This window comes from Leiobunum rupestre, chromosome 6 (genome assembly GCF_980474605.1).
Source record: "Leiobunum rupestre chromosome 6, qqLeiRupe1.1.hap1, whole genome shotgun sequence".
NCBI lineage: Eukaryota > Metazoa > Arthropoda > Arachnida > Opiliones > Sclerosomatidae > Leiobunum > Leiobunum rupestre.
Window position 1 is genome coordinate 43,137,624 of NC_143389.1, and position 10,592 is coordinate 43,148,215.

The 10,592-nt window shown below is 38.5% G+C and overlaps 2 protein-coding genes across 3 annotated transcripts in view; both read left to right on the top strand.

Annotated features, from left to right (window-relative positions):
* The first annotated feature begins 4,547 nt into the window (after window positions 1-4,547).
* On the top strand, window positions 4,548-8,553 carry LOC149941069 (uncharacterized). Of its 2 annotated transcripts, none has more exons than XM_090178591.1 (10): window positions 4,548-4,700; window positions 4,948-5,029; window positions 5,145-5,315; window positions 5,383-5,476; window positions 5,537-5,568; window positions 5,641-5,929; window positions 6,001-6,394; window positions 6,655-6,822; window positions 6,904-7,163; window positions 7,218-8,553. In XM_090178591.1, exons 1-10 carry the CDS (start codon window positions 4,661-4,663, stop codon window positions 7,392-7,394), a joined length of 1,707 nt encoding a protein of 568 aa, XP_090034717.1. In that variant the 5' UTR covers window positions 4,548-4,660; the 3' UTR covers window positions 7,395-8,553. The 2 variants fall into 2 exon arrangements, with proteins under 2 accessions (XP_090034717.1, XP_090034718.1); XM_090178592.1 differs by having other exon boundaries at window positions 6,655-6,804.
* A 634-nt stretch (window positions 8,554-9,187) lies between these two features.
* The window catches only part of Cont (Contactin), a 28,801-nt gene continuing 27,396 nt past the window's right edge, over window positions 9,188-10,592 (top strand). Inside the window, exon 1 of the mRNA XM_090177362.1 lies at window positions 9,188-9,318. The gene's annotated coding sequence lies outside the window, so the exon portion shown is untranslated. The remainder of the gene's footprint in view (window positions 9,319-10,592) is intronic.

Consider the following 10,592-nt stretch of genomic DNA (forward strand, 5'->3'; position numbering starts at 1 on the left):
GCCTAAAATTAAACTGCAAATTTCGAAGTAGTGTTTCAAGCGCAATTTCTCTCGAGGTTTTTGGAAATTATTTGTTACTATAATCATTACTTATTTTTGTCGTTTCAGATAATTCTTCATTGGATCACGCTAGATCAAGATTTGACTGGATTAAACTATTTTATGGAAAAGTTTCTCAAATAGCTTTATATTTTTCCATAACAACGTTGTCTTAATTGAATTTAATTACATATTTATTAATTATCAATTATATAGTGTTTTGAAATATAACAAAAATAAAACGTTTATTTGTCTTGAAACGCATCTTTTATTCATTCGCTGCGCTTGGAACAGAGTGGCTTTTATTAGAAAATAATAAATGAGAAGAATGTTTAATAGGATAATTTCGGAGTGTTCGGGGCTATAAATTCCCGATTCTCTTCAAGCGCTGCCGTGAGAAAATGAAATCAAAGGGAAATCTTTGATGGAAAAAATTTGGGAAATTACGTGAAAATGCCATTTTCTCCCCTACATACGCATGCCTTTACCTCCCTTAAAATGTACTCGCGCTAGTTTTAAACTCGCACCGTTGCTTACCGTGTTACGTCATGCGTGACGTCGAGACTGTATATAATAAAAACCACCCATTTTATCGGTGCTGGAGAATTTATAAACAAGACGTAGCGATAATAGTTTGGTTGTAGCTCTCCTTAATATATCACTTCGACTAAAAGCGATGTTTATTAGTAAGAAATTGTCAATCGGGTAGACATTTCTAATACTTACAGTTGCGCGTAAGGGTCAAAATTTGTCTCGTATCAATACTACCTTAATAGCATAGATGGCAGCGTAGGTTCGATTCGGGGGCGCGAAAATTAATAAACTCATAGAAATTTAAATTGATTGGTCTTAATTTAAAATTTACATCCGAATAGTATACGAGGAAAGGTGTATTCAAGATGTAATTATGAATTTACATAAATTATCATATAAATCAACGCGGTATATTTAAGAGTCGATAAAAAAATAATGATCAGACATACTATACAAGTGCAGAATGGTCCCTTTCGAGTTTTAAGTCATCTTTTAATGTAGATGCCTTTATACGAGGGGAACAATGTATTATTTTTCGAGGAGTCTTCCCGGAAACCCGTTATTTGGAGACGCAACAGACTGTGACAATGCAGCGGCAGGTCCGACGATGACCTTGTATTCGCTCAGGAACCGCACCAACATTCTTTTGTCACCAAAAAAGTATTGTAAAAAATGGACTGATAGATGTAACAGAATGACTGAAAATTTCAATTAATTTAGACTTTGTCATAATTTCGGCTTAGAAAAGGTTTATTACATACGATGTACAATTTTTATCCACGAATGTATCCAATTATTACTAAGGTTTATTTCGAAGTCTATTTTAATATCCCATCTTGAACTATTGTTTGCGTCCACCCTTTTAACATTACACGTACAATTCCTAGTCGCAATTATTAAGCCACGTACACGCAAAGCCTTAAAACCGAGTTTAAGTCAATTTGTTTGGCCAGTTTTGACAAATGAAATTTAGAGAAACTGGTCATGGAATATTGTTTCAAGCGATAGTGTAACCTTGGTTCGTGTGTTTTCAAGTAAGTCGGAATATTATCATGAATGATGAGGGAAAAGCTTCAATCTTAATTGATTTATAAGGATAAGCAACTTTATATAGAAATTGGCAGACTGTAATTTTCGGCTGGTGGACTAGCAGCACTCCGTACGGATTGTACTTCGTCAGGTAACTCCTCCTCTTCCGTCACGTGACTCAAGTATACGCTTCCCGCTTCAAAATCACATAATTATGTAGCCCCGCCCTAAAATTCAATTAAATGGTAACAAACTTTTTAAAAATAAGCATTCGTGTAAAAAATTTGTCGTGATCATTTATTGATACTATCGTTTCGTCAAGCAAACCAGTAGAATTGTTGATTAAAACTACAGTTGTATAATTTTCTGGATTTTAAGCCATTCCTTCTGTATTCTCCTCCACCAGCTAACTGTAAACACCGACCTTATCTCCGAGATGGTTTTTCTTGAAAAGCATCGGATACTTATCGTGACGTCAAATCGGAAACGCGAAAAATCGTAAAGTAACAAAATGTTGGCATCGATTACTCATCGGTGTTTTTGATGAGCGTTACTGAACGTACCCACAGTCTTATGTGGGAACCGGCTTTTTGTTCTTCAATAAGTAGTGTTTAAAACTTGGCGCTGGTATCTACCAACCGGCTCTTGTAAGCCATAAGAGCGGTGGGGCACTGGGATATGTTAGCTCTGATCAAATGGTCCTATCTCCACCTCTGACTTCGGAAAGGTATGGTCTGGAAACTGAGTTTCGGCTCAGGCTAATGGAGAGGGTCCAGGCAAACTGGTCACCTCGGAGGATTGGGTAGCCTGCTGTGGGGTGGTGGGTCTCCGTATGAGGCGCAGTTGTCCTGTTTCCCGGCCTTTTGGGGCACACCGGGAAATCCGGTGCCAGCTGTGCCGGGTTATGTGGACCGCTGTGTGCCCGTCGTTCCCCTTTAGGAGCTCTTTCTGAAGGGTCTGGCTCTCTACCTACGTAGGTAGGGTGTCGGCTGGAGTTGCTATAGCATCCACTCTCTATCCCACAGCTGTGCTCGAAGTGGAAGCTGGTCACCCCATTGCTGCGCCTTTTGTCGGGATGAGGGGCTTGGGTCGAAGGTGTGACCATCAGTAGTAGCTATTAGTAGGGTTCTACTACCCATGCTGGATTTGTCACCTGTCTGGTCTTGTGGACGCTGGCAGGCTTGGAATGCCCAGGCGGCTAACCGGCGATCCCAAATTGGGGGCCAAAGAGGAAAATTTTTGCATTAATGGGAAATGGGGCCAACACGATTGCATTGCCGTTGGGGCCAGCTACTAGCCAGTCCGGCCCTGGACGCTGGCGTAGGGCATTTTCAGGGCCGTGCAGAGGGGGGGCAGGGGGGCAAAATCCCCGGGGCCCGGGTGAAAAGGGCCCACGAGGGGGGCCCGTAGCTGTAGGGCCCATCGAAGAAGCTAAAGGGGGGGGTGCAAATCAAGATAACTTGGGAGAAGTTTTCAGGGCTCAAGGGGGGGGGGGGTGCAAATTGAAGGGGCCCGCGAGTAAGTTTGCTCCGGGCCTCAGGATACCTCTGCACGGCCCTGGGCATTTTGATGAAAGACCACCGATGTAGTAGGTTGCTTTGCACTTAGAGCATCCGGTATAAATATATTTTGTTAAATCAACAAAATCATTCATAAACCGTTTAAAACGTTCGAAATCCCAAACTCCCAATAAGCGTACCCCACACTAAGTTATTAAAACATACTAGAGATCTAATCTACTGTAAATTCATGTCATAGCAGACGAAATTTCGTAATTACACGTGGTGTGATCGGCATTAAATACAAAAACTGCAAATCATATAACACCCAACCGGAACAACTTTGCCATTCCTAAGTTCATGATCCTTTTATATAAAGGTCTAGATAAATTTCGGGGCGTCTAAGCCTAACATAAAATACGGAATTGACACCTAGCAGACACCGAGGAAGGCACGTGACCAAGAGCGCGAGCTCTCTTAGCATTTTAGTACTTAAGTGCTTGACCTTTCCGCAGGCGGTAGTCTTTAGACACCATCTGTTGGTGACTTTTAGTATAATTTTTAAGCAAGAGACAATGGCTTTCGCGACGATAGCACGAGCTTTCTTACCGATAGATAGCGCCTTATAAGGATAGCCTGCAGAAATTATGCGTTTCTGCTAGCTGTCACCTCCGTATTCACTCCCTTTGAAATATTTTATCTAGACCTTTATATACGTTTTCTATATCTATGTTAGCACCCTTCCATAGTTAGCATCTGTAATTGCTACCTCGGGCACAATGATACTTTTTTACCACTCTCCCTGAATAAAAGTTTGAGGCGTCTAGATATACAATAAGAAAAATTAAGCCTTGGATTGGTTGCTTAGGCCAGCGGTTCCCATTTTTGTTTTTGCTATGGAACCTAAACTATCCACCTAATTCTGGCGGAACCCCAACTATTTTTTTTACTTATCTTAAGAGACTCTTGACACAAAAAAAGGTGGCCGCGCTACGAATTCTCGGAACCCCTGTGACCCTTGCACGGAACCCTAGGGTTCCGCGGAACACCTTTTGGGAACCGCTGACCTAGGCGGTAATCGGCTACTGATATTGAGTCAATGATAAGTGTAGATTTTAAATTTATTTGGTAATAGTTGATTTTATAAAATGTCTTTACGCTTGCCCAACTTGTTGAAATGTTGCCCTGGAATAGTTCAGCCAATGCCTAAGAATGAGTTCATAAGCTATTTAGTGGGAGAGAAAACGGATCCACAGCTGAAGCGGGGAGGCAACATTTCAACAATATGGCCAAGGTTATTTTATAAAAAGAACTATTATTGATGGTATTGAGTTATTATTTACAGTTATCTAGTTTTATCGTTTAAATACCATACCGTTATTCTTGTCTGCTGATTTTTATATAGAGTTGCTTATCCTATTGAGTGGATTAATTTAAATGAATTGTTTTGTAATACGAAGTGGTGCTGACATCTACCTGAGGAGACTGGATTTATTTTGCAATCGATTTATGGATTTTGTTTTCTTGAAGCTTTTTTGTTCAGGCCGCTACCGACAAAAATGGAAGTTAGCAAAGAAGCGTTATTAGATGAACTAAATGGTAATTTGGCTTTATTTTCATAATTTGGTTGTGCAAATGAAAATTTTAATGCTATGGGTCTTAAATTATAAACTTAAAAAGATATAATTTACCGTATAAATGTTATATGAACATTGTGTATTAAGCCTTGGTTCTTATCCAAGCCTTGGCTTATTCAGTTGCCAAAATTTGAATTTCCTGAAGTTGTTTGTTTTTCTTGCTACTCGGTTTGCCACATTTTTGACAAGCCTATTTCTTTCTTTAAAAGATTTTGAAAAAAAACGCCCCGGGGAAATTCCACCATCTCTAGAGGATTTTCTCTCAAAAATTGCCAAAACAGGGGACACTTTGTAAGTGACAATATTTAATTTTTTTTTATCATTAGTCCTTTCGTAACTATGCCTAAATACTTACAATTTTTCACAATTTATTATTCTTAATTAAAATTATCGAATTTCAAAACAGATTTCCATGGGTCAAAGTGAAAATTCTAATACAAAAGAAACTAGAATTAGTTATGAGTGAATTCTATGAATCTTGTCCAACTGAGAACTTATCATCTATTCCTAATGTCGATTCCTTCAAATTTGATTCTCTTAAAGAAAAGATTTTAGAAGCCATAGAATCTTTTAATAGGTAAAATTTCTTAGTTAAATCTGTCCATATGATTTTTATATTAATATTATTCTTTCCCCCTTAACAGTGCTCCGTTCACCATTCAGAGAATATGTGAACTTATAACTTCACCAAAGAAACATTATAAAAGAACAGACAAATTCATGCGGGGCTTAGAGAAGGTACATAAACATTTTTATTGTTTCTTAATGGACTTAAATACTCAAAAAATTGACTTTCAGAATATATTGGTTGTAAGCACCATAGAACCAAAGTAATCACATTAACCATTTTGTATCTTTACTTATATAGTACTTAGTTTTTAAGTAAATTTTAACATGCATAGCTCTCTGAGGCAATCTGAAGTGAACAACAATGGAAACTTAATAATTAATGGAGTCTTAGAGATGCCTTCTGCCATCACAGACTTGTTGTCTTCTGACAACAATGCTAATGCTCCGAGCACCTCACTGGCCAATCGCACTATTTCCAATAGCACTTGTATAGACAATGAGCCTACAAACTACACGAGTCAGAGCATCGTTAATGGCTCAATTGTTGCCAAGATGTCATCATCTTCTCCAAGCAGCTCTTCTAATATGATTGTCTCCTCAGCATCTATGTTTCCTACAGAGGTTGTTTCCATCTACTCTTTATAATTATTATTTAAAGGTAAAATATTAACACAAAATTTATTTGTTTGTAGCTACCCTGTTCCGCTAATGAATCAACTCCAGCTACTGGGGATAGTGAATCGTCGAGTTCTAGTGACAGTGATAGTTCTAGCGACTCTTTGACGACGGACTACCCCAAAGATATCCTAGCAGCGGACAGTACAAGTAGGAGAATTTCGTCAAATCATCAGCAACAAGCCATGGCTCAACAACAACAATATTTGGTTGGAACTGATCAACCTTGCACGTCACAAGCTCAAGCAATGCTGCCAACGTCTGAAATCAATCCCATGGACACTACCCCGGACCACCCACCACCCATTACCATTCATCAACATCATCAAAGCGAGCCTCCTGAGGAAGGAGTTTCCTCCTCAGACGTAAGACAAGATGTAGGAGCAGTGGATTTGGTTGTTGATGAATCCAGTAAGAAAATTCACGAATCTCTATTTCCTTAAATTAAAATTAAGAAGTATACAAATTGGTTATCTCTGTGTTAAAGGACTTGTTTTTGTAAGTGTATTATTACAACGACTAATTGGTACCTGTGCTTCAATTTCCAAAGCATCTTGTGATGCTCTTAATATTTTTTAGTTATTATTAGTGACATATAAAAAAATAATAATACTTTATTTCCGATCAGACTGGCAGAACAACAACTTAAAATATTTTTCTCAAATTTTCAGTTGTTTTAAGTAATGGTAATGTGTTAGTTGCTGACTCAACTGATGGAAACACCGAGACCAGGTCATCATTGAGCGTATCCACTTCAGAAACGAACAACTTAGGTTTAAATGTCCCAGAAAGCAGTATAGATGATCCTGGGTTGAGTTTGGGTGAGAATTTTTACCTAGGTTAGGACCTTTTTCCATTTTGGTTTGATTTTCATTCTTAATTGGGCGTAAAAAGTGTAATTTGGTTTTCTCAATGTTTAGGGGATGAGTTATCAGTTGTGAAAGAAGTTGCGGAGAATTTAGTTGAAACGTTACTCAGCCAAAACGTTTCTTCAGCGGATGAGGTGCCAACGGGAATTTTGTTACCGAGCACCACAACTTCCTCTCAAGAAATTGTAAATGAAGCTAGTGCTCTAGAAGGAGAAGTGACTAGCCTTAATTTAGATATTCCAGACGTAGCCACGCACTTCCCTGCCAGTATTGTGATGCAGGGGGACGAAGTTCAGTCCACTCTTTCAGATGTAAGTACCCATAATGTGTCGAAAAACCCATTCTAATAACATTTTACTTTTCAGAAAGTTGAAATTCCCGATACAATGGAGACTGATTTGACTCTGGCTGTTGTGGCTACGTCATCTTCTACAGTTACAACTTCCTCATCTCATTCTGTGGTAATAAATGCTCAGCAAATTGTATCATCACCAACGCTGACTCCCTTACCAGATCAGAGTGAGCCAATGGAACAAGACTGATTTAAAATTCGTAAGAAAAAAAAGTAGTAAATTTTATCCTAACAATACAAGACAATTGGCGAAAGATTTTTTAAAAGCATTTTTTTAATGACCGACATAAACTATTTTGTACATAATGTAAATAAGGTTGGCACGTAATGGGAATAGAGCAATTCTTTTCTTTTTCTTCTGTCTTTCGGTCTTGGTTAGTTCTTTTCTTCACCAAGTGGCCTCTTATTAACAAAATGCTCCTAAACTATTGACAGCTGGGTGATAGGATTTAGTAGCCGTTCCTATAGGTAGTACCAAGAACCTAATTAGGTCCCTAAGAACATTGAACTAAGGCAATGCTGCGGCCCTACTCTAAACCTTTTCGAAATGATTGCTCCCCAAAATCTGCTTTTAGTGCCATCCGGAGGTTAAAAAGCTCTTTATTAAATTTTTCGGGTAACGCTTACATTTGTTTTAAAATGTGTATAATTTCTTATCAATACGTAAAATATTTCTCAAGTATTTGATTGTTAAAAAAATCATTTTATTTTTATTATTGAAAACTTAAGTTAAGAAACGCTTTAAAAAATGTTTTACGCATTTCAAAGACATTCATTATGCATACCTGGCTGATCCAGGATTTGAACTTAGGTCATTCAATTAGTTTTGCAACCTCCAGATGCCGCTACATGCGGATTTTTAAGGCATGACCATTTTGAAAAGTATAAGACCATGGCAGCAGAGCTAATCCATTCAATGTTCTTAAGAACCTAAATACTTGATAGTAGAGAGGTTAAGTCCATGCTAGATAAAGTGTAGGAGTGTAGACTTACAATTTAGAATTGACTTAGCCCTATGAATCATTTACTACTACGAACCTTGTAATGATGTACACAATAAAGCAAAGTCTATGCTCCTACATGTGCTCGCTACGCGTTTTCTAGCGCTTGCTTAAACTCTCTCCCTCTCTAATGATCTTTGAAATTTAAAAAGGTAAAATTTATTTATCTTTTATTTTCTTCCATGATTTTATTTTAAATTTTTATTCCCACCATGGTCAACCTGCGTTTAAAGATGCCTTATAAAGGTTTCTTTTTATTATTATTATTATTATTATTCAAATTATTATAGGCTTAATTATTGTATTGTCAGCTTAAATAAAATTATTAGGATGGAAATTTTTCTAGAATATACAGTTTTATGCTATTCATAATTTTAGCATGTTTGGTTAAATGCTCGTCTGTGACTATGGGTGGCGTCGCGTAGTTTACTTGACATTTTTCCCTTCCATTTTATCAAAGATAATATAAACCTCGTAGCCTAGATTTGAAATCAGGAAGCTTTGGGATTGACGGTTTTGTAATGAACCATTTACCCACTTCCGGCACATGACCTGTGAAAAATCGGGCGCTGCCATAGTAGTATCTTGACCAGCTTTGATGACGCGCTGTTGCGCAAAAAGCCCATCATCAAATTAGGCCATAGTCTAATCTATAGTTAGTTACCATGGTAACAATGGAGCAAATTTTTTTGGAGTTCCAGAAGGAAGTGGGTAAATGCTATTAACTATGCGCGAGGCAGTTATTTCGAATCGAGGGTACGAGGTTTATATTATATAAGGTAAGCCCCATTTCTTCAAACGTTTCTGGTAGTACTGGTAAGATTATTTTATACAAAGATAACTAGATGGCGCTATGTATATTTCATCTGCTCCAAATTTTAAATTTTCAATAATAGCCGTCATCACTAAAATATTTAAACCACTTACAAATTTTTACCGCAAGTAAGGTAGAGGGCGCTAGTATGGCATTTTAAAACTTGTTCTCATGCCTAATCAGCACAGTTGTCTCTCCTTATCTTTCCTCCATTTCACTAAACAAAACCAAACTTCTCAAGCTTTTGCAACAACCTACGTCTTTCGTTAAAAGTGACGATACTTTGCTTTCCTTTGAGGGTAAGTAAAGATAGTTTCCTTTTACTTTTCTTTCACGGGATTTATGGGAGATTTATACCAACTATGTAAGGCACATTATGGTGGATGGAATAAATAAAAACGTGAATCCCGCTCCAGAAAACGCGTAGGAGCCTGTAGGAGTGTAAACCTGTCTTTATTATGTGCAGAGTGTTTACCCTACACATTAAACCTACGGGTTTTCTAGCGTCGCTTAAAGGGAATATAACAACAAGTTCTTCAGTGTTGGCCGCTCCCTACAATGGCTTTTGACATTTTCGATGCGGCTTAGTAGTTTGTTGCTGAATAAGTATTGTGGTTTTCCGCATGTACGGGTAAATGATTTTCGAGGCATATGTTAATATCTTTCAAAAATCTAAATTTTTATCGTGTTGAAGAAGGAGAGCCGATGTAAACAAAGAAAATGGCGGAGCCGAGGTTTAAAAAGCAGACTTTGTTAGGAAATAAATTTTAAAGCCTAAATATACCAAGTTTGAAAAGCTGACTAATTCTTATTTTTCAAAATTTCTAAACATGTTCTCGAAATGTGATGTCACGATTTGTTTACTTCGACTCCCTTTGGCTTTGAATGCGCAGACAACTAAGACATTTTTTTTTTTTTTTTTTGACATCCACACATCGGTGTCGACCCAAGGCCTTAGACACCAGCACACAATAACTGATTAATCAGGGCGAGATATGTGTAACGGCCACGCCAACGGGGGGATACGTGGGGACAGGGGTGGGGACACCCGTGGCGGAAGTATTCCGACCACCCGTTGGGGGAGTGGTGGTCGTCCTCACACGGCCATCCACAAACTCTGCCTCCCGGACGCCTGGGATTACAGGAGTGAGCCACTACTCCCGGCCAACTAAGACATTTAAGGCGCCATTTATTCGAAGCAGTCTCTCGTCCTGGTTATAGAATGTCCGTGTTTGTTTGTAAAGACACGGCCAACTTTGATCACGCGCTGTTCGCGCTACTACGGCCAACACATTCGTCGAAATTCCGCGAGCAAAGATTTTCCCCCTATAAACTGTACTATAATGTGTAGGAGTTCAGCGCCACGCTCGGTGGTTATATTGTCCCCAATGTAAAAACTATACTAAAAATAATAATCCGCTAGGGGCGCTGACGTCATACACATCTTTTGCTCATAGGTTAACGCAGGAACGTCAACGAATGAGATGGCCGCTGTAGCGCGAGAGATGCGCGAGAAATCAAAGTTGGCCGTGGTAAAGAATGCATTGAAGCAGTTATGCCATATTGAGGGAAA

Coding starts and splice junctions, on each gene's coding strand:
- LOC149941069 (XM_090178591.1), top strand. CDS start 4,661: ATGGAAGTTAGCAAAGAAGCGTTATTAGATGAACTAAATG. Junction 5,477..5,536: donor TCATGCGGGGCTTAGAGAAG/GTACATAAACAT, acceptor ATTGACTTTCAG/AATATATTGGTTGTAAGCAC. Junction 5,569..5,640: donor GTAAGCACCATAGAACCAAA/GTAATCACATTA, acceptor TAACATGCATAG/CTCTCTGAGGCAATCTGAAG.